This window comes from Odontomachus brunneus, unplaced genomic scaffold, assembly GCF_010583005.1.
Source record: "Odontomachus brunneus isolate Ranch 3 - 2012 unplaced genomic scaffold, Obru_v1 Obru_scaffold_047, whole genome shotgun sequence".
NCBI classification, from domain to species: domain Eukaryota; kingdom Metazoa; phylum Arthropoda; class Insecta; order Hymenoptera; family Formicidae; genus Odontomachus; species Odontomachus brunneus.
In genome coordinates, this window is record NW_022639497.1 from 2,035,539 (window position 1) to 2,061,710 (window position 26,172).

General features: G+C 36.8%; 4 protein-coding genes across 9 annotated transcripts; 2 read left to right on the forward strand and 2 right to left on the reverse strand.

Moving 5' to 3' along the window:
- Positions 1 to 312: 312 nt before the first annotated feature.
- LOC116844865 (Kv channel-interacting protein 2-like) lies at positions 313 to 14,752 on the forward strand. 5 transcript variants are annotated; one of them, XM_032816959.1, is made up of 9 exons: positions 6,279 to 6,421; positions 6,840 to 7,080; positions 7,228 to 7,425; positions 7,864 to 8,006; positions 8,073 to 9,002; positions 11,464 to 11,691; positions 12,076 to 12,146; positions 12,304 to 12,522; positions 12,768 to 14,752. In XM_032816959.1, exons 5-9 carry the CDS (start codon positions 8,990 to 8,992, stop codon positions 12,876 to 12,878), a joined length of 642 nt encoding a protein of 213 aa, XP_032672850.1. In that variant the 5' UTR covers positions 6,279 to 6,421; positions 6,840 to 7,080; positions 7,228 to 7,425; positions 7,864 to 8,006; positions 8,073 to 8,989; the 3' UTR covers positions 12,879 to 14,752. The 5 variants fall into 5 exon arrangements, with proteins under 5 accessions (XP_032672846.1, XP_032672850.1, XP_032672848.1 ...); XM_032816957.1 differs by having other exon boundaries at positions 8,073 to 8,781; XM_032816958.1 differs by having other exon boundaries at positions 8,073 to 8,171.
- LOC116844860 lies at positions 779 to 6,164 on the reverse strand. Of its 2 annotated transcripts, none has more exons than XM_032816949.1 (4): positions 5,871 to 6,164; positions 3,854 to 4,087; positions 2,285 to 3,476; positions 779 to 2,089 (listed from the first exon to the last, which is right to left on the reverse strand). In XM_032816949.1, exons 1-4 carry the CDS (start codon positions 6,066 to 6,068, stop codon positions 1,554 to 1,556), a joined length of 2,160 nt encoding a protein of 719 aa, XP_032672840.1. In that variant the 5' UTR covers positions 6,069 to 6,164; the 3' UTR covers positions 779 to 1,553. The 2 variants fall into 2 exon arrangements, with proteins under 2 accessions (XP_032672840.1, XP_032672838.1); XM_032816947.1 differs by having other exon boundaries at positions 2,285 to 3,494; positions 5,871 to 6,153.
- A 340-nt stretch (positions 14,753 to 15,092) lies between the features above and the next one.
- On the forward strand, positions 15,093 to 19,862 carry LOC116844862 (palmitoyltransferase ZDHHC16A). Its single transcript, XM_032816951.1, has 6 exons — positions 15,093 to 15,462; positions 15,651 to 15,798; positions 16,052 to 16,361; positions 16,485 to 16,675; positions 16,766 to 17,076; positions 17,425 to 19,862. The coding sequence occupies exons 1-6, from the start codon at positions 15,416 to 15,418 to the stop codon at positions 17,513 to 17,515; spliced, it is 1,098 nt and encodes a 365-aa protein (XP_032672842.1). The 5' UTR covers positions 15,093 to 15,415; the 3' UTR covers positions 17,516 to 19,862.
- Positions 17,261 to 26,127, reverse strand: LOC116844838. The gene is made up of 11 exons (XM_032816906.1): positions 24,554 to 26,127; positions 23,719 to 24,183; positions 23,273 to 23,540; positions 22,702 to 22,952; positions 22,053 to 22,373; positions 20,499 to 20,708; positions 19,662 to 20,126; positions 19,221 to 19,482; positions 18,637 to 18,887; positions 17,939 to 18,296; positions 17,261 to 17,752 (listed from the first exon to the last, which is right to left on the reverse strand). The coding sequence occupies exons 1-10, from the start codon at positions 24,630 to 24,632 to the stop codon at positions 17,974 to 17,976; spliced, it is 2,895 nt and encodes a 964-aa protein (XP_032672797.1). The 5' UTR covers positions 24,633 to 26,127; the 3' UTR covers positions 17,261 to 17,752; positions 17,939 to 17,973.
- Between the last annotated feature and the right edge of the window lie 45 nt (positions 26,128 to 26,172).

Genomic DNA, 26,172 nt, shown 5'->3' on the forward strand with positions numbered 1-26,172 from the left:
TCCTTTTAACGCACTTGAAGCGCAGTCTTTCGCGAACGGCGCGCCGACTCGCATCACCGATCATTCGCGTCCGTGCGACGCTTTGACGCAAAATAAGAACGCGAGAAAGTCTCGAAATCAGAAGATATCCGATGTTCGTTTAAGCTCCCACGAAACGTGCCGATGAAAGAAGGTCGCGAATAAAAAAAAACGTGGAAAAATCTGATGTATTTCACGAAAAATAAATGAATCGAAAGGAGTGAATGAAAATCTGTTAGGAAAAATTTTGAATTTTTAATTATTGTCATATATACCAAGCAACGTTCTGTAGATTTCTCAATCTCAACTATTGCAAATTTTATTCATTCGAATTTCTTTATTCTTGTAACGGGTTCAATTTGGTTTTTTAAAGACACAGTGTTTCATTGAAAGTGAAGTCAGTCGGCTTAAGAACTTCATTCTCTCATAGAAGCGAGATTTAATTGCCACGAATCAACGACGTATCAGCGAAAATGTACAGCGTACACGTGACACCGGGAAAATCCTCTCAGCGCAAGAGCAACACGGGCGACATGGACAGCGAAATCGGAGCGTACAGAGGTCGAAGAAAGGAATCGATTTCTGTGAAGCTAAAGAACTATATCCGCTCACAGTTTCAACCGGACTCCATATCGGGTGAGTCGTAAAAAGTTTACTGCCAGATTTATCTAAGTTTTAATAATTTTCTATTTATTTATGATCAACCTGTATAAATTCCTCAGCTTATTTTATAACTATTTCATATAAGTGTAGACATATGTTTTCTGATGCTCTCTTTAACTTTATTTTTTTATTTATAATTAAATATACAATATCCTGCGAAGTCACTGCGTGATCCAAGAAAAAGCACATAAGAATCGCGTGTGATTCAATTATAAAAATTCTCAAGATATCCGTTGCTTATGAAAAAAACATAAATTCTCACATCGCGCGGTATCACACACGATTTAGCGTGAATAACGCTCCGAATATATTTAACAACATAAGAATCTAATCGCCTTATGTTCAGGAGTAAGATACGTTTGTCTCTCTACTTCCAAGATGTAGCATGACACCGGTCGTTTTAGTCCTGAAGCGTTTATCTCTCTAGGAAGTAGGAATATAATGGAGGCAGAGGAGGGACGTCGTATATGTTCGCAGATAAAATCGAACGTCTATCTGCGAGATGATATCGACTATTCTGCTTCCATTTCTCTTTGGTATTGATTTCTGGCTTGGATATCGCCCGCTCCAATTCTAAACCAGAGAAATAATTGTACGTGTCAGTCGTTGACGTGGAAATGGAAGAGCTTATGCCGCCGGCGGTCTCGCAAAGTAATTGCTCAGATGTCGTGTAGAAGCGCGGTTCGAAGATGGAAGAGCTTCGTGGTCGCTCTACTTCCGAGCCGGTGTAATAACAGTCCGCGGTTACATATCCACGGTATGGAAACAAAAGAGTCGCGATTATTCCCGGTGGGAACATCCTTCGTTGACATTCCATGGCTCGGACATCAAGGTTGCCCATTCTTCTTCGAGCCACGACTCGTGGCCGTACCTTAAGTCTTGGCGATATCCGGCGTGGTAATGTCGTCGATCCGCACAGCGGTAACGTTGCAAAAAAGCGAGTCCGGCGCTTGGACATTGATGTCTTCGGCGATCCCTGCTGGCTCGTACTGATTCATCCACACGTCGTTGATCGGAATCTCGATGTCGGTTTCTCTCAGATCGTCGTTGCTAGGCATGGTACTGGCGTGCATCGTCGTTGTGGTCGTCGCCGTCGTCACAGATTGTTCGGGCTGATGATCATTGGACATGTTCGTCATTCGCATGCCCTGCGAGGTATCATTATAGAGCATCCAATAGGCTGAGAAGGAATGTTGTCTCTGCTCGGCGGTGTATCTCCGCGATTGCGAGCAAGTGTTGTTCGCCAGGCTGGATCTCTGTGAGACGATCGGCGCCATGTAACAATACACGCAGGATGTCTGGCCCAGCTTGGTGTAGTCCACTTGCTTTGACACGTTGTAGTTGAGGATGTTTTCCAAATTGTTGCTGATCTGGGTGGTCCACTTCGGCCAAAACGGCTCCACTGTTCCTGATTTTGATGAAGCATCGAGCGAATTAATTACAACGGAAAACAAATGCCTGCTTATTACGCGCACGCGTACGCAACGAAAGTAAGACTTTTGTACGAAATATTTTTTATGAACGATACTTTCAAGATATGCTAACGCGATTGTTAAATCTATGCAGGCCTTGAAAAGGATAAATAAGTGAAACAAACGCGCACCATTCGACAATCCTTGCATACTCGCTGCATTGGTCGCCTGATTGATACCACACTCCACTCCGGTCATGATGTTGTTATCGGTCTGTTGGTTTTCCAAACGTTCATGCAACGTGTGATTAGTCTCTTGCGTGAGTCGTGGATATAAGTACTGATAGGTGACTTCGGAGGTGCCGCGTATGTCGTTTGAAAACGTCTGCTGATCGTTCGCGTAAACATTTTGCTGCGCGCAATTTTGCACGAGCGGCTCGACACCGCGGAAATATCCCGCACCGATATCTTCGCCATTCTTGCCTGAGTTTTGCAGATAATACATGTCAGTTGTGTCGTTAGGTGTCATCATGTCGTTACCGGTCGTGTAGCCGGTGTCGAAGTTAAGAAAGTTCTGACTCCCATTGCAGGTCTCGGTGTTGGTCTGATACTGATACGGAAGATTGTTATCCGTGGCGTGCGCAGCCACGGCGGAGTCCGTGTTGTTGTAGTAAATCGTGTGAAACATCTTAGACGACTGTAGATCGTTCTCGGGCATCTCCATTACACTAGTAACGGTCCAGTTCTGATAATTCTGACGATTGTCCAAGTCGCCGGGATACCTGTACTGATCCTCGTTGGTGAGAACTCCAGAGCCCTGAGGCACCAGTGCGTCCACATTCCTCAGGTTCGCCTCGTTCAAAAGAAATTCTCCTTTAGCGTTCTTCAGTAGACCATAGTATTCTGTGGCGTTGACGGTGGCCTCCAATTGATCCTCGTTCTCATTGCTTTCGGATTCAGCAGTCAGAGTGTCGGAATTATCCAGTAAATTACTGGCCCAGAACAGCGAACTGGCAATCTCGCCCAAGTTAGCGCCCACCGGCGCCTGTAACATCCTCTTCAGCAAGAACGGACCTTGCGAGTTGCTTTCAGACTCTTTCAGCACCTGGTAGTTCGGCCTGTCCATATTGGACATCGCGAGCGGGTCCGCGTTGTTGATGATATTCGCCTTGGAATAACTTGACACGTCGAGAGAGATCGCTTGCATATTTGGCGATATGCCTGTCGCTGTCCGCAAGTCCATGATGCTCAAGTCCTGATTGTTGTTGGTGTCGCACGTTTGAAACTCACGCTGAATTCTCTTAAGCAGGAACTGCTTGAACTCGTCGTAATGCGGGATCTTGTTGTCGTCATCCCTGCTCATAATCTCCTCTTCGGCGCCAACCTGCAACAACGGGAAATACTTTGTCCGAAGTCAATCATGGCCGTTTCGCTGGCTGGAGCTTGTCGAAATTTTAATTGAATTTCGTGTTTCAAGAATTATTAAAGTCTCTAAATGAATGTGTGAAGACATATTCACTGTTACAAAATTAATACTATAAGTCTGAAAATTATTACAGCCTATAACACAATACAACCATATTGTGTAACACGGAAAATTGTGTAACACGGTATAATTTTTACTTCAACTTTTCTTCGGAAAATAAAAAATAGAAAGAATTGTAATTTATCTTATGCGATTTTAAACGACTTTAGTGTAATTGTAGTTGCAAAAGAGAATTTGTAAAGAGTCGGAGAGTGTAGGGTCAGAGACCAACTTACCCACTGATAAGGTGGCTGCTGTTGCGGCTGCTGCTGCTGTTGCTGGCAGTAATAGTCATCGTCAGCCATTACATACTCGGGACTGTGCAACGGCGTGGATGTTATCCCGAGCTTTGAATCCTTTGGCTTCCTCGTCTTCCTCTTACGGTTCTTCCTCAGTTCTTGCAGCAGTCGGCTGAATTCGGCCTCATTTCCGCTTCTGGCGGCTTGCAGCACTTTAACCAGAACTTTCTTCTGCAATTTAAGAATCACGATGACTCGTTAGAAGAAACAGGTCTTAAAAAAAATTTACTTAAAAAGATTTACAAAACTGAAGATTAGAAGGAATAGAAGAGATAACCAAGCTTTTTATATATAAGCATTCACAAAACATGCAACCAGAGCATTTGTGTATTTGATATTTGACTGAATCTTCTTGTCGATATTTTAACTAAATTTTATTTAAAGAATAATTAATCTCTCTCTTTAAATAAATGTATGAAAATGTATTCACTGATAAAAAATTGATAATACAAGTTTGAAAATAATTGGAATTTATAAATATAACACAGATACAATTTAATTGAAAGTTAAATATATCTCGATTTTAGGTGATGAAATAATGCAACATTATAAATTACAAAAAAAAACTAGATGTTTAGCATGCAATTAATTTTTATCTATGTAGTTTTATAATGACTGTTATAAATGATTTACAGCTTCCTTAGAGATTACTATTTAGACCAAGTAGATATGATCAGATATTCCACCTAATAGTATGATGTTAACGTCAATCAACAATTGACCCTTTCAATGACAATTATACAGCTCATTTTAGCTGCACTTTATTGCACTTGTCATATTTATATAAAGTAAATGACTGAAATTTCAATAACTGAACTAATAAGAGAGAGAAAGCATGAGTTTTACATGCTAACAAATAATTAGTGAAACTAATTATTTGTTAACAAAACCAACATCTATATAAAACTTTGATTTGTCAGCAATCAACAAAATAATAGAAAATGAAATAATAAATATCAATTATAATTTTAATAAGATATATTAGATAATGCCAGCTATACTAGTAATTGAACAAAAAAATTGGTCATATTGTTAATTATAATATAGACTCGATGATTGACTGTTTATTAAATAATATAACAAATGTCGTAAAGAAACAATTTTTAACAAAATCTTAAAGGCTTTTTTCGAAGTATTAAATACAAATATGCTAAATGCTTTAATCATTAGAGATTAAATCTCTAATGTTCAATTACTGAGACATTTATCTTAGATTCAGTCTTGGGAATTAAAGGAAAAGGAGAAAAGACACAAAGAGTGTAGAAAGTGCAAATGAGATGAATAGTCGTTGGATCAATTGTGTTATGTTGCACTGACAGCTTCAAGTGATTAATATCGATCAGGATTCTCTGATCGTGATTTCGAAATGTGCAAATATAGAAAGTAAATTCAGCTAACTGTTCTCCGGGTGTGAGTGATCTCGTAACGGCAACGACAATAGTTACAGTCTTCTCGCGCCGGCTATTTCGATCATTCATGTCCACTTGTAGCAGATACTGTAAGCACCTGTAAATGTAGCAGTACTTGGACAAAGACAGTGAAGTAGCGTCTCAAGAGACGCGAGTCTAACGACGATTAGCGCCCATCAGGCTCGAGTAACCCTTCGCACGGTGACAACGACGATAGTGACGTTGCATCGGCCACTTGAAGCGATCGCTCTTGTGGTTAGAGTGCTTCGTCTCTTCTTCATGCATCAAATCTTGCCTCGACCAAAACAATCACGCGATCAGCTACCGATTAACCTCGGCTCAGTGGCGTGAGATCTCGCGATCCACTTCGCAGTCGTCGTCGATCGGAGCATGATCAGCCACGCAGAGCTCGATCGGTTGCTCCACGTAGCGAGCGGGCAGGGACAGACAAGGCAGAATTAACGGATAGGGAACCGGTGGAGAGCCGGCGCATCGTCAGCGCCGACGCGCCGTGATCACCGAGACAAGACGATGACAGCTCTCACCTTGATGTTGCCCGGCACGCGGTACCTCAAGGCCAGGGCCTGCAGTTCCTTGTAGGACAGCTGCGCGATATCACCGGCTACGTTCATGTTGCTGCTGCTACTACTGCATGGCGGAATTTCGTCTGCTTCAAGTCGCTTCCGTCCGATATTAGATTTCGAATTCGAGCCGATCCTGACTTTTAGAACGAAAAGCGCCATAAGGTGTTTCGTTTGCGCACGCGGTGTTATGTTGGTTCTGTTATATTGGTATTATTAGATTGGTACCATTAGACGGTACTCACTGAACCGGGACCAATCGACGATACCTTCATTGTCGATTGGTCCTGGGTCGCGAGAACGACATATAGATCGCCAGATTTGTGAATTCTACTCTCCGATCGTATGTAGAGAATGGCGGCGCCAATCCGGATCGACCGGTCCTTCCTTTTCTGCGTTACCGGAAAATCCCTTCCGAGATCGTTCAGAAATTGATCTAGGAAAGGGGTAGGAGATCTAGAAGAGTAACGTCTACTTGAATTAGTAGTACTAAGCTTGTAACTACGTTATAGTAGGTAATTAAGCTCTCTTCCGTTGTCCGACATTCCTAACGTTTATTGAATGTAATTGCCGGTGGTAATTACATTGAGTCTGTTTTCTGTTTCTGCACGTTGAACTGGTTCAATAAATTAGAGTGAGACAAGTACATCTTATCTCTAACTTATTGCACCAGTTCAGCAGTGAACGAAAAACAAACCTATTCGTTCGCGATTATCAGTCGTGCGGTTTAGTGATGTCAAATTGTAATGTTTATCAAAGTACAACATATATATATACATACATATATATATATATATATATATATATATATATATATATATATATATAAAACAATATAATTACAACGTGTCAAATATATAACAAAATAATATATGGTGAGTGTGTATGTATTCACATATATATTTATATAATTATATATTTGATACGTCGTAGCTACAACATCAAAGTAGATTCAGATTCGTGGTTGTGCTACTTTTACAATATCGAGTTGCGCCGCGTTTGTTTACACGGAAAAAGTCTTGAGGTCTATACTGAGAGTTCGTAAAATATTTACGAGAAACCGAGATTGAGATATACACGCTGGCAAAAGTTCACATAGTCTAAGGAATGAGATACGAAGAGCGATAAAAGTGGCAAGCGTGAATTAAAAATCGACGGATATTAAAAATTGACGGTAAATATTCGAGCGCACGAGAGAGATTCGTCATTGAAATATTTATATGCATATTTTTCCTTTGACAAAATGTTACAATTCCATATGTATAGTTGTGAATATGACCGATTTATAGAAATGTTTAAACTCATCAATAGTGACTTCCAGGTGATATCGACGTTTTATACGCCTCAGGTGACGTGAGCGTATGAACGTGAATAAATAACTGTCTGCTATTTTTGCGGAACCGATTGGATTGATTTGTCTACCTTCGTCGACTTACCCTGCCAGCCGATCGATATAAAGGGTGTCTAAAAGAAATGAACATTGCACAAATTATTTCAAGCAAATGACAAACTTTTGAAGGTAACGTCAGACTTAGCTTATTTTTTCAAAATTATAAAAATTGACATTAACTATAAAATTGGTTCTGGAATTTGTTTAAAATAAAAAAAGAAACTTCTTTGCTTTCATTACACTGAGAAAAGAATATCTAAAAAATAAAAATATAAAGTAATTTTAAAGTAAGAAAATATACATTTTCTTAAAAAATCTTTGTTTTCTATAAAGAAAATAATTATTTATTTTAAATAAAATTTTAAATTTAAGCAAATATTAATACACAGAAAAATATTCTGCCAAGAAAAGAGATTACTCAATTTACTTTCCCTTTTTTAAATAATGGCTATTTTCTGAATATTTTTTATTTTTTATTTTTTAGATATTTTTTTTTCAATATACATGTGATTTGATAACTTGTTAGTTGAATATATTAGCATTTCTTGAAAATTATGTCATTTGCAGAGCTAATGAGCAAGTGCCTATTTTTAAATTGAGATAGCCAGCAATTGAAGTCATCTGACTGCTGAGTTCTTTCAATAATAGAGCTATTACTGGACAAACGTGAAACAGTCGAAATTTGGCCGAAGCAGTCCATCAACGATGCTGTCAGTTTTACTTTTCACAATATAGTACGATATTTGCAATTTCGTGAAAGAATCTAACGCTTGCAGGCTTCCTCAAGAAGGGCCAAGAGAGCTAAGCAGGCTTTCAAGAGACTCTTAAAAGCTCCAAGACTTTCAAATATTCCATGGCGCTTTTAAGTACTCAAGGTTACTTCCTACGACGTCGATTATAACTTCTTAACGTGACTTTACTTATTCTCTATTATTCAATTTTTCATTCGGGCTTTTCTGCGTCATTACTGGACTAAATTGATTACTCTAAATTTGAGTCTTTCAAGACTCTCAATTTGAATCTTTCACGAACTCCAATTATTTTCAGCTTTGAACGTTCGAAATGGTTTGGAGTTTCAATAATACGTTCTGTGCTGCATAGATATCATAAGTAATTTGAAAAACTCGTCAAGCCGTCACTCCGATAACAGAGTGTCGAAGAACATCTCGCACTTGCGCGGTGGAAACGACACTTCCCCGTTAGACCGGTGCGGTTCAGTGTGGCACCATCAGCGCGACCGCATCCATCTACCGTCCACGACGGTGGCAGCTTCCCGTGCGCAGCATCCGCAACTGCGTGGTGGTCCATACCCTCCACTCACACACTCTCTCTGTTTTCCTCTTACCCGCTCCGTGCGCGCGCGGAGTTCGTCTCGAAGAGCGTCTCGGGATGCGTCGCGCCGATCAGTGAATCGAGTGCGATATCCCGCTGACGATCAGGGGCAGGAAGTGTGGCCGATGAAGGCGCGTAAGAGCCGCGATAAGAGTAAGTCCGGACCGGTACGACGACTGTAGGGTGTCGATCGAGCTACCTCCTTCTTTCCCGTGTTCGCGACCTCGTGTTCGTGTGGGCCAGTCGATACACTACGCGACGTGCGACGTGCACAGCCATTGACTTGGGCCAGTCGATACCCAGCGGAGAGCGTCGTTGACAAGCGGAGTGACAGCCAGGGGTGATAAGTCTAAACTGCCGAATGCAGGACCAAGGTGCGGTGATCAGTGATATGGGTCCTGCTCTCTTCTCTTTTTCTCACCCTTCCACCCTGGAAAATCCACGGGTTGCCTGGTCTGTCTGTCTGTCTGTCTGTTTGTACGTATGTAGTAGTTTCACGTGCCCCGTGAATGATTGTTTTTACGTAGGGCTGAATCCAACCCTTTTGTCGCACGGGGACTGTCTATGTGTCAAGGGTCGTGTCTTTGGACTTGGCTCGAGTCTCTGAATGCATCCCTTCGGGTGATATTCTTGAATATCTCCCTTTCTCTAACTCTCTCGATTTTATGTGAATCTTGGGATTTTTTGTTGTTTAAACACACTTGGTCTTTGAGATTCATAAAGTCTTGGACTTGCTTCATTTCTCCTTTATATCCTTCGACGAATTGTTCAATTGTTTCTTCATGACAATCTTATGTTTCCTGAGATTCTGATATAGAGATTGCTGAATATTCAATTTCTGAACTCTTCTTCGTTCTTTTATGGCGAGAATCTTAAACAATCCTTGAATTCTTCAATTAGCTATCTTCTGTCTGTCTGTCTGTCTGTCTGTCCACGGCACTTCAACATTCTGTAAAATTCTTATACACTTGGATCTTACGCTTAATTCTTCAATTAAATGATCTAGCAATAGATTACTAGATCCTTTCCGTTTTAATTTTTCTCAGAAATCTTTAGATAGTTCATTCTTCTATAGATTTTTGGATACTTTAGATTCTTAAACCTTCGAATAGTGTATGATATTTTTTTGGAGAATGATTTCTAATGTTCGTTATATATAAATAAATTCAATCAGGAAAGAATAAAAAAATTGATGTGATATTCATTATCAATTTTGTAACAAGTACGAAATTTCCTCGTACTTTGAAGAATTAATCTCGGCAGTAAGATTTCCCTTCGTTTCCTCACGAATCCTTGCGTAGATTTTGCAGAGAGAAGGGGTGGTCAAGAAGCACGGGGTAGGAGCTGCAACGTTACCATGGCAACCCCGGATACCCGGGACCAGAGCTAATGTTCGCAGCGTGCGTAGGGGATGATCGAAATGTCGCAGCCTCTTAGAAAGTGATTCTTGCCAAATTGCCTTCAGTAAATCGCGGGTGGCACAGATTTATCACACGAACTTTCATCTATTTATATCCTTGGATCTCTTTTTATACTCTTAGAAAAATTCGTTCTCCCAAATTATTAGACCATCTCACCTTTAAATTTTATCTCGAATTTTTATTTTTAAATCTGCATTTTAGGATTTTTTAATCCTTAAGTTTATAGATTTTCCGATATCTAAATGTTCAGACTCTTAATTTTTAGATTTCTCTCTGTTCTCAGACCTTTATATTTCTGTTTTTAGAGTCTTAGGTTTCCCTCGTATGTTACCGTAGAGAATTATGATTGCTTTAAATAATCCACATATAGTCTTAGTACGACAATAGACTCTTTCTGATAGCATTTCTTTTTTTCATTAGAATAGTATAACGTTTTCATTAGAATAGTATAACGTTTAACTATTGTAGTTAATCAGATCGTTAATCACCTCGATAACATTTCCATGAAAGAAATAGAATGTTGCGTTTCGTTAAAATTGTATGTTCCCATTTATAACAAAACTTTTAACAAAATTATTTAAAGTATTATTTAGCATAATTTTTATGTGTACTATATTTATACAGAACATCTTTCCCTTTCAGAAGTTGGAAGCACGCACGTGTTGCATCTTATTACACTTATTGCAAGGAATATCTCAGATAAAATCTCTTGCGGAGAGGAGCAATCACCCAGCACTGTAGAACCGTACCTATGAGTTATCTTCACTCTCAGAATCTGAAGAATGTACTTTCGCAATTTCTTCTTCGAACTCTTTCAATCTACTCAATCTACTTCTTCCCCCTTCTTCATTAATTCGCGCTACAAAGAGGTAGGGGCGCTCGTTAAAAATAATTATAAAATCAAGCTTATTTAAGTGTTAAATATAAATCTGTATCCTTTTTGTTTTATTATATATATAGTTTTTGGAAATCTGAATTCAACAAATATAACTTATAAAACTCCTAATTACATCGCAGGAACGAGCAACCTCTTGTAGTACGAACAACTCTCATTCTCTTCACCCCTGTTGTCTCTCGCCTCTCACGACTTCTCCGCCTGCAAGTTTACGCACTATGTAGGTCCCCATAGAGTAGAGTACGCCGTCCCTTCTTTAGGGATATTAATTTCACTCGATAAACTCCTCGACGAAACTTGCAGAAAAAAATAAGAGAAAAATCCTTTTTGTATTTTCTCTCTAAATAAAAATGAAGCAATAGACGGGGACCCTCCTTCAGCCGTAATGGTGGACAGAGGGTTGCCTGGGCCCTCTGAACGATGGGGTATTACTCCCACGTTTCGATAAGATGGGTGGCGAGAGGGAGCATCTCGAAGGCGCGACACAGTCTTAGGAGTGAAGGACTTGCGAACTTGCAGAGGGAGAGCTTGAAGGACTCGGGGGCGTTTTAGGGAGCTCCGGGGGCGCCGCGTTAGCCTTTGGTGGTCGACATAAACCGGAGGAACTCGCCACCCTTGCGGCTACTACCAGGTTTTCTAGGAAGGAGATCCAGCTGATCTATCGAGGCTTCAAGCAGGAGTGCCCATCCGGTTTGGTCGATGAGGACGCCTTCAAGCAGATCTTTTCACAATTCTTTCCACAGGGAGGTAATAAGGGAATAATGATGATGATGATGATTTTATTGGAATGAACGATGACATTGATAAATCGTTAAAACCGTTTCTTTCAGTGATCGTTAAATAACAATCATAAGAAATGGATAATAAATGTTTTATTGGTAATAGAAATTATTGGTAATAGAAATGATAAAAATAGAGAATGAAATTAGAAAATCTTGAATGATCGTAGAAATCAAGTTCTCTCTTTTCCTCTCTCTCTAGATATAAAATTCATATTTATATGATCATATAATTCTATATGATTTACAAAACTCTCTCTTAGTTTCTTAAATAGAAAATAATTATATTCTATCTTACTGACTTTTTGTTAATTATTATTATTTATTTTTCTAATTACACCATACATTGTAGATGCAAGCCAGTATGCTCATTATGTCTTCAACACTATGAAGAGGAAACCGTCGGGCAAGATTAGCTTTGAGGTAAGCTACATTATAGTTAAATATATCTTAATGAAAATTATAAAAAAGTTTTCATAATTCAAATTTAATTTTTTTTTAATATATATGTTTCTAAGTATATCATTAATTTGCTCTAGAAAATTTGAATTTCTAACTAAACTTTAAATTCTTTGCTTAGGAGTTCCTCTCCATATTGTCGAAGGTGTCGAGAGGATCGGTGGAGGAGAAGCTGCAATGGGTGTTTGGGTTATACGATTTGGATGGAGATGGATTGATAAGCAAGGAGGAGATGCTGGATGTTGTGGGTTCTATCTATGAGATGCTAGGTCGTTACACGCAACCGCAAATCGCCGAACCACACGTGGCTGCTCGCGAACATGTTGATCGAATCTTCCACGTGAGTAAAAATCTGTTAACTTTCTTAAATAATTGCAGGAAATATCTTAATTAAAACTGATCGACAAAAATTAGTTTTGCAAAATTTAATTTCTGATTTCAGACTCCAATAATTGCTTGGAAAAATGTTTATATATCTTTCTAGAGTTTTTATCACATAAATTATATATAATTATTTATTATATTAAATAAGTTTTTATAATTACAAAACTTTGTATATAATATATTAATAATGCATCTTTTTAGTTAATGGACGCGAATAAGGACGGCGTAGTGACTATCGAAGAGTTGGTGCAATGGTGCTCGAAGGACGAGCAATTGTTACGAAGTCTCGATACTCTGGACACCGTATTATGAGATCTTAAAGTTCTATCAAAAATTCCATTAACTTATTATTAATTGCGTTTTAAGCAATGACAACGAGGCACGTGAAGCATCTTGACTTTTTTATCAATTCATTTACTTCTTTCTCCACATATGAAGAAGATACGAAAATTGTGCCAATAATAAAGTAATTATATGTTTGAAAAATGATAAAATCGATTGAGAGTATTTAGAAATCTTATAAAGAAAGAAAGAAGTATGAGGAAGTCTAAATGAATTTGGTAATTTGCATCAAAATTTATGTAAATTTCGTCACAAATCGCAAAATTATGATTTACAGAGATAATATAAGGTGCAGTAACTCAAAATGCCGTTTGTAGTGAAAGAAAATCAAGTGCAGCGAGCCGAGATATCATTGCTCGAGACATATTCTTAAGGGAAAGACGCTGGAGAACTCTTCAGCGCGTGTCTTTGTAAATATGTATGTACCCCGTTTACCTACCCAGTCTTTCATGTACAACACTTCCGGTACGTCTTTCGGCGATCGAAGGGACCTGAAAGAACCGACGATTTAGTTTAGCATTGAAATTCGTTGAAGCTTTACAGTTGCAAGACTTTGAATCGTTGAAAAATTATACATAAAATTATCGAATTATTACATTTATGGAATTGCATTAAATTATTAATAAAACGTTGGTTCATCCAGGTGTTCAATTTCCTGCAAGGAGTTAATGAATTAAGCAATCGATACAAACTTTATCCGCAAGTACAGATTCATGACTTACAAAGTCGAATCAATTTCATATTTTGAGTTCTTATTCTAAACAAGATAAAACCCATGAAGAATGAATACATTTCACAGAATGTAGGAATTTCTTTTGATCTACTTGAAGTATTTTTAAAAATTATCTAGGTACATTCGCGTAGCGTTGCAAAGTATTTCAGCTTCAGCATCTTTAATAGTACGTATTAATCGATTGATTATTTGAGCAAGATTCTATTCTAACTTGTTAAGATTTCCAAAATTTAATCTTTCAATCTTAAAAAAATATATATATGTATATATACACAATACATATATATACATATATACATACATATATATAATATCATGTGAATGTCAAATTCACAAATTCTTTAATCATTGATTACGAAAATGATACTCTTGGACCAAGTGAAGGAAATTAATATTATCCTCCTAAAACCTGGTCGATACCTCGTGTGATTATCCTGTACCTTATTATACACGTACTACGTAATATTATTAATATTAATAAAAGAATTATCATTATTATATTAATATTAAGGCAACTTGTTGTCTGCCATGGGTATGGGACATGTAGTAGCAACGCAATAATACTTCTCGAACTTCTCGTGAAACTTTTTAAAACGTTTGATCTCTCGCGCCTTCGATGTTCTCTTAAATCTTTCAAATCTTAAACATTTCAATCGTAATTAGATCTTTATTTTTAATTTTCAAATTTCCACACGGAACCTGACGTTTCAATCTTTTAAGTTTTTTGACGTCTTTAGATCTCTAAATTTTTATTCTTAAATTTTAAAGAAAGAGATCTCCTTATAAAAATTTAATCAACTTTCATGGCAGATAAAGTATCGAAAATATTTACTACACTCGTTCCCAAATTGTTGAGATTTAAGATTTAACTCTCCTTACGAGAAGAACTATTACGCGTTATCAACTTTGTTAAAGACATTTTCGTGGATCTATTCTTGTTCGCATTGCGAATTTCTCAGCGTTACGAGCGCGAAATGCCTCTTTGAACACACACGTGTGTTTAGCGAAATTAGTTATGTAGTGTGTACATACGTAAATGTACTTTTGTTAAGACGCATGTACACTCGTGCATATTTACCAAAAATAAAAAAGTCTACCTTTGTACCTCGAACTATTGTATTGTTTCTCGTTGAAGTAAAATTTTCTTCCTTACTAGAGTCATAAACATAAACAAGAAAAAAAATGTGTACTCTTTTTTTTTTATTATAGAGTATTAAAAACATAATTTAACAATTATAAAGTATATATATAAAATTTTAAAATATTAAATATATAATAGTACTAAAACTATAATAAAAAAAAAAAAATATATATATATATATATATTTAGTAAATTTTTCGTACATTTTGTAAATATTTCTTGTGGCTGCGCAGTTTAAGATGTTTGAAAATGCCGCCTATAAGAGAAATGGCGGAAAATTTTTACCTCTCTATCGGCTTGCATATAATTTCACGTTGATGAGATGTGCCTACGTTCAAACGTTACTTGATGATGCACGATATTTTTATTAGGAACAATACATTTCTCTATTCGGTTCCCTTCCTGAGTTAGTACAAATATGGCGGACAAAGTTGTGTTCGTGGATCGATCGAGATTATCGCACTTGTGATTCTGACATTGTATTAGCAGTCGCACTTTCTCATCAGATGTTCGGAAGATATCAAAAACCGGCTAAGATGGCGACGAGCAGTAGTGTGTTAAAATACGTGGAATATAATTTTGATATGTTAAAATTATGAGTATATCTGAGTCCATCCGAAGAAGAAAGCGAAAATGGCGAGGATACGATGGTCCTTGACAAAGGTGCCGAAAGTTCTAAGGTAAATTTACTAAATTTCTAATTATCGTATTCTGCTATAAGCAAGTTATCGAACTTTTCTTGCATTAATTCATTAATAACGTGAATTTATTTTTCCACATTGCGGTTTCAATTAAAAAGTTCACTTAACGTTCCTTCATGCACTTCTATACATAAACTCAATAAATATTTTATTTAATTTATTTTAAGGGTTAGTTTGAAGAAGAGGTTATGGCGGTTCCAAGTCACCTGCAAGTCTTTATTCTATAACGATTTTTTGGACTGGGGTTATGCTTGTGATATATTGATGGAACCTATGTTCTGGTTCGTCGAGAATTTTACTGCCTGTTTGGGTCCTGTAAGATCTTTGATATTATTTAACATTATTTTCAGGTTTCTCATATAAATGTATATAACATGGAAATAATTCTAAAAAATATAAATTTGATACATAAAAGAGATAGAATTTGTATGTGAAAATTAAATTATTGTATATACTTAACATCATTATATCGTACAAGTAATATTCAACAAAATTCTTCAGAATATTTCATTTCATATAACACAAATATTGTGTCCACAATATATTTACTAAGTGCTACAGTCCATAGGCGCTTGTGGCAATAGTGATTCTGCTAACTGCAAGTGTAGTGTATATTGCATACTACGTTGGCCTGCCCTACTGGTGGAATCGAAGTCCCTTCATGACAGTGATTCTACTAATAATTGGAAATTGGTTACTGGTTAATATTTGTTTTCACTACTACATGGGCTTGGTGGTACCACCGGGTTATCCACCGCAAGGTGGCCTCATCTCAGAGGCTGTGAGCATCTGCAAAAAGTGCATTAAGCCAAAGCCACCCAGAACCCACCACTGTTCTGTCTGCAACAAGTGTGTTCTCAAGATGGACCATCATTGCCGTATCCTTATGTATCTTATGAATTCATTTAAATGTCTGATCGTCCTGTTGATTGTAACAGCACCGTGAAGTACTATTTTTGCATCAAAGTGCCATATTTGTCTTCCTTAATGAAAACATATAGCATGGCTAAACAATTGTGTTGGTCACTACAACCATCGATATTTCTTCCAGTTCATGGCTTTCGCCGTGTTCGGCCTTATATTCATTATGATTTTTGGTATAGAACTCGCTTATGAGGAGTTCTTCCCTGCACAAGAGCCAGAATTGGATGGTCATCCAGTGCGCCTTAATAATTCAGAAATAATTCCCGTAGTGAGTAACATCCTTAATTTGTGAATATCAACAGTTCCTCAGATTTCATTATATTTTCAAATTGATATTAATATACATTTAATGCCACAGACAGAGTCATTGGATCACTTAACTGAGGAGGAACGGGCAGAAATAGCAAGACAAGCAGCGGAGAATGAAGCCAAGGAATGGCGGCGAAAATTGATAATCTTCGCGGGTATGTTCAGTGTCACTACATCAGCAGGAGTTGGTGCCCTTACTTGGTGGCACGCTAGACTTATCACCCGGGGAGAAACTAGCATCGAGGCACGTATCAATACTACGGAATTGCAGAAATACAAAGCACAGGGCAAAGTCTATCAAAATCCTTACAACTTCGGACCGAGGGAGAACTGGAAACTGTTCTTGGGAGTAAAGAACAGGTAGCGAAAAAATTACCGTAATTAATGCTAAGATTTTTATGAATTTAACTATTGTCACACGTTAAGATCCTCACAGAACATTCTTCTTTTTTTTAACAAATTCGTATAATTAGAAAATTAATTTTTCTTTGAGTTGAGAACAAATCGCAGTTTATATTCAGCAGTAAATAATAACTACCACAAATTGTATTGAACATATATCGTATTAACCTTTTCTTTTTTTTTTTGACACTGCACAAAGTTAAAACTATAAAATATATTGAGTATTCTTCATGTCACTCGACACACTATCAAATGTATTAAATTTATATATATTCCATCATTTTTATGTTGCATTCGTTGTTGCAGGAGTTGGTGGTGGGTCCTGTTTCCATCATGGCATGGCCCGTGTAACGATGGACTCACGTGGCGAACCATTCACGATAGTAAAATATCCTGATTTCTGAGAATCAGAAGATCGACGAAGCGAACGTCAATCTTTCATTTTACGATTTACACCTTTTTGCGACCTTTCCGTTCCGATATTCTAGTCATAACTACAGACTGTTAAATTATACTGTCATGACAAATTAAAGTAGCATCATATACGATTAGCCATTCACCACTGATCAACCACTGATTAAAATAGTTCTCTTCACGGATAATAATTGTCAGCACAAATCGTGTCGATTGTTTTCTGAAATTACAGAATTATTCTAATATAATATATAAGTGTTACAAAATGGTGAACAGTAAATACATTATACATTGTTTCTCAATTAACAATCAATTTATCTAAGTCATTTGAATTACTGATTTAGTTATCAAGAAATTGTGAAAAAGTCTAATTTAGTCGAAATGAATAAAAGATGTTTTTTTGTACTTTTTGAAAAGCTAAACGAATCATGATCATTGCCCTTATGGCCAGACGATATTCTCAATCCAGGGTAGATAATGGGCAACTCTAGTGTAAACGCCAGGAGAGTTGATGATGGCACATCCCTGACCAAAGCTAGTGATACCAATCACTTGGAAAAGACTCTGATGCCTGATTTGCAAAGGTCCTCCAGAATCACCCTGACAAGAATCCTTGGTCCAACCGCCGAGAGGATCGCCTGCGCAGATCATGCTCGGTGTAACGCCATGCGGAACCTGTCTGGAATTATTATGCTGCATCGTGCATGCCACATTGTCTATAAAGTTCAGCTGAGCCTTCTGCAATTTGTCGGACTGATCTCCAACTGAAATTGTATCATTAAGTTAACATTATGATTTCGTTCTTTTTATTAACTCATTAAAAACCACAAAATGATATAAAAAGAAGTTTAATTTACTTTTATTGTAAAAGAGATCTCAAAGATGAAAAATTTAATGTTTGAAGATTAGATATTTTAGAAAACCGAATGCCAAAAATTAGATGTGTTGGTCATTCATGAATTTCTTTCAAATGTCAGAAAAGATATTCAATGTTTCTAACAGAAATAATATGAAATTATACTCCTATTTTTAGATGCTTAAATTTTCGGACTCTACGACTCTAAAGATTGATATTCTTCAGTTTTTTGCATGAAAGCTTCTTACTAAATTCAGTAGCACCCCAGCCAGTGACCAAAGCAGCCCTAGGCACATTGTCGTATCGCTGATAGAGACAAGCTGGTCGTATTAATTCACCAAATATGACAGCGCTTTTAAGTTCCACTAGAGCGATATCCGAGTACATCGCGGGTGGAGCAAACTTCGGATGTCGTATCATGGTCTTGATGGTAACTGTAATACCGGATTGTTGATCCTTTAATGAGTGAAAACCCAACCGAGCGTGCGATGGACCGCCACTGCAATAACGTTAATCGTTAAGAACAGCTTTTTTAATTATAAAAAAAAAGCTGCAGAAAAGAACTTCATAATCTCTGTATTGTGGATTTGTATATCTTTAACATTTAATATCCCCGAATCAATGTTATTAACTCCTCGAACTTTGTTATTAAAATCTAAAATATTTTGTACTAGTATAAAAAAACGCTAAAAATCAATTCTAAGGATTCTGAGCTACGAGGCTTTATCTGTTTCATTATTGCAGTCATTAATGGGCAGAAAAAAACAAAGAACAGCTTCCGCCGGAACTTTTATACAGCTTAAGGCAAAGGAAAAAAATAACATAGATATACTTTGGCCCATAAGTGCAATGCGCAGCGGAAAGTACCCAGCTATGTGAGATCAACGTGCCACCGCACATCAAAGTGAAGTCGCCGCTAGAACTACGTCTACCAAGGGCGACCATGTGTGGAAATTCACCAATTGTGGCCTCGGTGCCGCCGACTACAGTAATGTGATATACATTTCCATCATTATTTTTTACGTCGGATGACGTGCCAACTAAAGGTGTTACATTAGTTGTGCCCGCAATTTCTCTCATGTATTCTTCGCATTCTGAAATCAATATTACAAGCTTCGTTATTCATATCGGATTTAACAGTGAGATTTCTGAACTCTCGAATGCTCCAGTGCCTTGAATTTTTACTTCTAGATCATCGTGCCTTCTTTTTAGTTCTTTTTTTCTAATTTCCAGATTTGTAATCTTAGAATTGATCCAATCATATTCTACTTACTGAGTTTTGATCTTGTTTTTGTCGAGCCAAATTTGTTTGATGTTGTTAAATCCAGCAATGACGGCGTGGTTGGAGGTCTAATTTCTTCAGAAAAGGGTCTTTGATATGTAGGCTCTGGTCTGGTAGATGTTGATATATAGTAAGGCGGTGGTCTATAAGTTGCAAAGTGTGCTGGCGGAAAAGGCCCTGAAGTATTAGAAGGTATTGTATCAATCTTTGAACCAGATCCAAAGTTTAAAAAGGGATTGCTATTGCTGAATGTTATAGCATATGAAGACTGGTTCTTTGTCGACAGAAAAATATTTGGTACTACTCCTGATTGGCTTTCGCTCTTGTTGCCATAGAACTGCGATAAAAAAGGATTGCCTTCTACACTGGGAAACGTAACGGGTGGTTGAAGGAAGGGATTGTACGCAATGCCTGCACTGAGTCTGGTAGTATTTTTCTTTGTAGAACTGTGGTTACCTGGAAAATATAAAAGGTGAATTATGCACAGATATGGATATATCTATATAACTCTTTTATGTTGTACAATTCTCTAAAACTTTCCAACATAAACACTTCAAAATCGAGAGCAATTAAAGATTTACAAAACTAAGAATTTAAAATTAATATTAAATTTTCCTCAGGATTTCAAGATTTTTAGACAGCATAACTATCTCTGTCTACGAAAAACTCGCACTCTGAGCATTTGATACCGACACCAACGAGCGCAAACAACCGTCACTACCGTTGCAATAAGGATAACGCAAAACACTGGTTAGTTACAAGAGAAATTGTGATCCACTGCTAAGGAGAATATAATAATACACGAAACGATCTTCGACAAAAATCCACCTGTATTTTTACCGCCGCTGGAGCAAAGGAAGAGGGTGCTGACGATTAGAAGAACGATAACGAGCAGACGAGAATCCATTGTGAACGATGGTTCGGTGGCACCAGCATTTATGAGGAACGTATCAAATATGTACGAGGATATCGTATGTTTGAACGAATGAGAAAAAGAAAAGAAGGAAATAAACGACGAGATATTCACTAGGGATAAGCGTCAAAAATGCATACTGCTGGTCTTCGATTGGTAGCTGATTGCTCAATAGGGAATCTCCGGTTCTGACGTAGTTGATTCAAGAGGATAAACCAGTTTACTCTGCAAAAATCGGCGAGATAAAAAGATGTTAAAAGCAGGAAAAATACAGACAAATCCGGTATTATCTGTAGATAATTATATAGATATTAATATATTAATAGTAATAATAGAAACGACATATTCTTGAGATAAAAAATGAAAATCAATAAACAATGCAGAAGTAAAAATAAAAGAAATTGAAGTCGCTTAATAACTAAAGCAACAATACATACATTATTGACAATGAGTCGAAAGTGAATTACAATTAGTGCTAAAAAATCATGATAGTAGTGAATTTCAGCGGTAGTACAGGAAATTTCTTGTTTTCAAACAATTCCGCAAAAAATAGAAAATATCGCGAAAATTTGTAATTTTCATGAGTATATTCAGTGTCACTATGTCAATAGAAGTTGGTGCTCTTACTTGATGGCACGCGACACTTATCACCCAGAGAGAAACTATCATCAAAATACTACGGTATCAATACTACGGAATTGCAGAATTTTGAGTTGAGAGCAAATCGCAGTTCATATTCAGCAGTAAATAATAACTACTACAAATTGTGTTAAACATATATCGTATTAATCTTTTTCTTTTTTTTTTGACACTGCACAAAGTTAAAATATATTGAGTATTCTTCATGTCACTCGTCTCACTATCAAATGTATTAAATTTATATACATTTCATCACTTTTTTATTACATTCGTTGTTGCAAGAGTTGGTAGTGGGTCTTGTTTCTATTAAGGCATGGCCCGTGTAACGATGGACTCACATGGCAAACCATTCACGATAGTAAAATATCCTAGTTTCTGAGACTCAGAAAATCGACGAAGTGAATGTCAATCTTTCATTTTACGATTTACATCTTTTTGCGACCTTTCCGTTCCGATATTCTAGTCATAACTACAGATTGTTAAATTATACTATCATGACAAATTAAAGTAGCATCATATACGATTAGCCATTCACCACTGATCAACCACTGATTAAAATAGTTCTCTTCACGGATAATAATTGTCAGCACAAATCGTATCGACCGTTTTCTGAAACTGCAAAATTATTCTCATATAATATATAAATATTACAAAATGGTGAACATAGTAAACACATCATACATTGTCTCTCAATCAACAATCAATTTATCTAAGTTATTTGAATTACTGATCTAGTTATCAAGAAATTGTGAAGTCTAATTTAGTTGAAACGAATAAAAGATATTTTTTTGCACCTTTTGAAAAGCTAACGAATCATGATCATTGCTCTTATGGCCAGACGATATTCTCAATCCAAGGTAGATAATGGGCAACTCTAGTGTAAACACCAGGAGAGTTGATGATGGCGCATCCCTGACCAAAGCTAGTGATACCAATCACTTGGAAAAGACACTGATGCTTGATTTGCAAAGGTCCTCCAGAATCACCCTGGCAAGAATCCTTAGTCCAACCGCCGAAAGGATCGCCTGCGCAGATCATGTTCGGTGTAACGCCACGCGGAACCTCTCTGGAATTGTTATGCTGCATCGTACATGCCACATTGTCTATAAAATTCAGCTGAGCCTTCCGCAATTTGTCGGATTGATCTCCAACTGAAATTGTATCGTTAAGTTAACATTATGATTTCCTTCTTTTTATTAACTCATTAAAAACCACAGAATGATATAAAAAGAAGTTTAATTTACTTTTATTGTAAAAGATATCTCAAAGATAAAAATTTAATGTTTGAAGATTAGATATTTTAGAAAAACGAATGCCAAAAATTAGACGTATTGATCATTCATAAATTTCTTTCAAATGTCAGAAAAGATATTCAACGTTTCTAACAGAAATAACATGAAATTTTTAGATGCTTAAATTTTCGGACTCTACGACTCTGAAGATTGATATTCTTCAGTTTCTTGCATGAAAGCTTCTTACTAAATTCAGTAGCACCCCAGCCAGTGACCAAAGCAGCCCTAGGCACATTATCGTATTGTTGATAGAGACAAGCTGGTCGTATTAATTTGCCAAATATGACAGCGTTTTTAAGTTCCATTAGAGCGATATCCGAGTACAGCGCTGGTGGAGCAAAGTTCGGATGTCGTATCATGGTTTTGATGGTAACTGTGATACCGGATTGTTGATCCTTTAATGAGTGAAAACCCAACCGAGCGTGAGACGGACCGCCACTGCAATAATGTTAATCGTTAAGAACAGCTTCTTTAATTATAAAAAAGAAACTGCAGAAAAGAACTTAATAATCTCTGTATTGTGGATTTTTATATCTTTAACATTTAATATCCTCGAATCAATAAATTTTTTCATTAAAATCTAGAATATTTTGTACTAGTATTAAAAAACGCTAAAAAATCAATTCTAAGGATTCTGATCTATGAGGCTTTATCTGTTTCATTATTGCAGTCATTAATGGGCAGAAAAAAACAAAGAACAACTTTCGCCGGAATTTTTATACAGCTTAAGGCAAAGGAAAAAAATTACAAAGATGTACTTTGGCCCATAAGTACAATGCGCAGCGGAAAGTACCCAGCTATGTGAGATCAACGTGCCACCGCACATCAAAATAAATTCGCCGCTAGAACTACGTCTACCAAGAGCGACCATGTGTGGAAATTCACCAGTTGTAGCCTCGGTGCCGCCGACTACAAGGTGATATACAGTCCCACAATCATTTTGCACCTCTATCACGTCGGACGATGTGCCAACTAAAGGTGCTACATTAGTTGTGCCTGCAATTTCTCTCATGTATTCTTCGCATTCTGAAATCAATATTACAAGCTTCGTCATTCATATTGGATTTAACAGTGAAATTTCTGAATTCTCGAATGCTCGAGTGCCTTGAATTTTTACTTCTAGATCATCGTGCCTTCTTTTTAGTTTTTTTTTCTAATTTCCAGATTTGTAATCTTAGAATTGATCCAATCGTATTCCACTTACTGAGTTCTGATCTTGTTTTTGTCGAGTCAAATTTGTTGGATGTTGTTAAATCCAGCAATGACGGTGTGGTTGGAGGTCGAATTTCTTCAAAAAAAGGTCTTTGAAATGTAGGCTCAGGTCTGGTAGATGTTGATATATAGTAAAGCGGTGGTCTATAAGGTGCAAAGTATGCTGGCGGAAAAGGCCCTGAAGCATTAGAAGGTATTGTATCAATCTTTGAACCAAATCCAAAGTTTAAAAAGGGATTGCTATTGCTAAATGTTATAGCATATGAAGACTGGTTCTTTGTCGACAGAAAAATATTTGGTACTACTCCTGATTGGTTTTCGCTCTTGTTGCCATAAAACTGCGATAAAAAAGGATTGTCTTCTACACTTGGAAGCGTAACGGGTGGTTGAAGGAAGGGATTGTACGCAATGCCTGCACTGAGTCTGGTAGTATTTTTCTTTGTAGAACCGCGGTTACCTGGAAAATATAAAAGGTAAATTATGCACAGATATGGATATATCTATATAACTCTTTTATGTTGTACAATTCTCTAAGACTTTCTAACATAAACACTTCAAAATCGAAAGCAATTAAAGATTTACAAAACTAAGAATTTAAAATTAATATAAAATTTTCCGGATTTCAAGATTTTTATGACAGCATAACTATCTCTGTCTACGAAAAACTCGCACTCTGAGAATTTCATAACGACACCAACGAGCGCAAACAACCGTCACTACCGTTGCAATAAGGATAACGCAAAACACTAGTTAGTCACAAGAGAAATTGTGATCCACTGCTACGGAGAATATAATAATGCACGAAACGATCTTCGACAAAAATCCACCTGCATTTTTACCGCCGCTGGAGCAAACGAAGAGGGTGCTGACGATTAGAAGAACGATAACGAGCAGACAAGAATCCATTGTGAACGATGGTTCGGTGACACCAGCGTTTATGAGAAACGTATCAAATATGCACGAGGATATCGAGTATTAAATCATTCGATGGAAATAAACGGCAATTATGCAATAAAACACATCGCACGAGGCGTCCATCGTCTTTTCCTCCTAATTCTATTGACGCAATATGTTAAGGAAATGATGAAGAAGTAGGAAGAGACGAGGAGAAGAGGTGCATACGAAGAAGTTCAAGGTAACGGGCGGTCCTAACTCAGACTTGCGATTCTCTCGTTTGTTGAAAATATTTTACTGTTCAGCAAAATTCAGTTGTAAATAATAAAGCGAGTTACTGTTAATCTGCTGACAATAAGATGTAATTATATTATTAGTTTTTTCCACACTTCTATTGAGACTGATAATTACGTACTAACTATTAATTTCAATGGATGATTTGTAGTTGGCAAAACAGATAATTGTTAATTGGTTTTGTAACACATGATAATATTAAAAGTCTCGAGCAATAAATATGTTTCATTAATTAAAGTAAAAATGCTATTATAGCTTTATAAACACTACAATGTCGGTAATGTATTTTGTAATATATTTCACGATTGATTCATTGTGATATTATTAAGTACTCGTGCACAATTATTTAATTATTCAATTACTTCGATTACAAACATCAATTATTAGCTAGTTAACGTAGTTTCAACACCAAAGTCAACGTTGATGAATTAGGTTCTTTAAACGCCGCCTCCCTTCTACAATACTCATGTTTGAACGAATGAGAAAAAAAAAAGATTGTAATATGCGACGAGATATTCGCCAGGGATAAGCGTCAGAAATGTATACTGCTGATCTCCGATTGATAGCTGACAGCTCAGTAGGGAATCTGCGATTCTGATGTAGTTAATTCAAGCAGATAAACCAGTCTACTTCGCAAAAATCAACAAGATAAGAAGATGCTAAATAGTAGGAAAAAGATAGACTAATTCGGTATTACTTATTAATAGAAATAATAGAAATGACATGTTCTCGAGGTAGAAAATGAAAATCAATAAACAATGCAGAAGTAAAAATGAAAAAATTGAAGTCGCTTAATAACTAAAACAACAATACGCACATTATCGACAATGAGTCGCAAGTGAATTACAATTACCTAAAAAATCATGATAGTATTGAATTTCAGTGGTAGTACAGGAAATTTCTTGTTTTCAAGCGATTTCTCAATAAATAGAAGATATCGCGAAAATTGGTAATCTTCGCGAGTAAGTTCAGTGTCATTATATCAATAGAAGTTGGTGTTCTTACTTGATGACACGCGACACTTATCACCCAGAGAGAAACTATCACCAAGATACGTAATATACGTAAGATACGTCAATACTACGGAATTGCAGAAATACAAAGCACAGGGCAAAGTTTATCAAAATTCTTACAACTTCAGACCGAGGAAGAATTGGAAACTGTTCTTGAAAGTAAAGAACAGGTCGCGAAAAAATTACTATATTTAATGCTAAGGTTTTTATGAATTTTACTATTGTTATACGTTAAGATTCTTACA

Bases quoted from the DNA above. Each gene is read 5' to 3' on its own strand.
- LOC116844838 (XM_032816906.1), bottom strand. From the start codon at position 24,632: ATGGATTCTTGTCTGCTCGTTATCGTTCTTCTAATCGTCAGCACCCTC. The intron at 23,541-23,718 runs GTAAGTGGAATA...TATTGATTTCAG, and splicing joins AAAAACAAGATCAGAACTCA to AATGCGAAGAATACATGAGA. The intron at 18,297-18,636 runs GTAAGAAGCTTT...ATACAATTTCAG, and splicing joins CTGGGGTGCTACTGAATTTA to TTGGAGATCAGTCCGACAAA.
- LOC116844865 (XM_032816955.1), top strand. From the start codon at position 492: ATGTACAGCGTACACGTGACACCGGGAAAATCCTCTCAGCGCAAGAGC. The intron at 655-11,463 runs GTGAGTCGTAAA...GCGAACTTGCAG, and splicing joins TCAACCGGACTCCATATCGG to AGGGAGAGCTTGAAGGACTC. The intron at 11,692-12,075 runs GTAATAAGGGAA...CATACATTGTAG, and splicing joins ACAATTCTTTCCACAGGGAG to ATGCAAGCCAGTATGCTCAT.
- LOC116844862 (XM_032816951.1), top strand. From the start codon at position 15,416: ATGGCGAGGATACGATGGTCCTTGACAAAGGTGCCGAAAGTTCTAAG. The intron at 16,362-16,484 runs GTATCCTTATGT...GAAAACATATAG, and splicing joins CAAGATGGACCATCATTGCC to CATGGCTAAACAATTGTGTT. The intron at 17,077-17,424 runs GTAGCGAAAAAA...TCGTTGTTGCAG, and splicing joins TTCTTGGGAGTAAAGAACAG to GAGTTGGTGGTGGGTCCTGT.
- LOC116844860 (XM_032816947.1), bottom strand. From the start codon at position 6,068: ATGGCGCTTTTCGTTCTAAAAGTCAGGATCGGCTCGAATTCGAAATCT. The intron at 3,495-3,853 runs GTAAGTTGGTCT...CTTCGGACAAAG, and splicing joins AGCAGCCACCTTATCAGTGG to TATTTCCCGTTGTTGCAGGT. The intron at 2,090-2,284 runs GTGCGCGTTTGT...CATCAAAATCAG, and splicing joins TATGCAAGGATTGTCGAATG to GAACAGTGGAGCCGTTTTGG.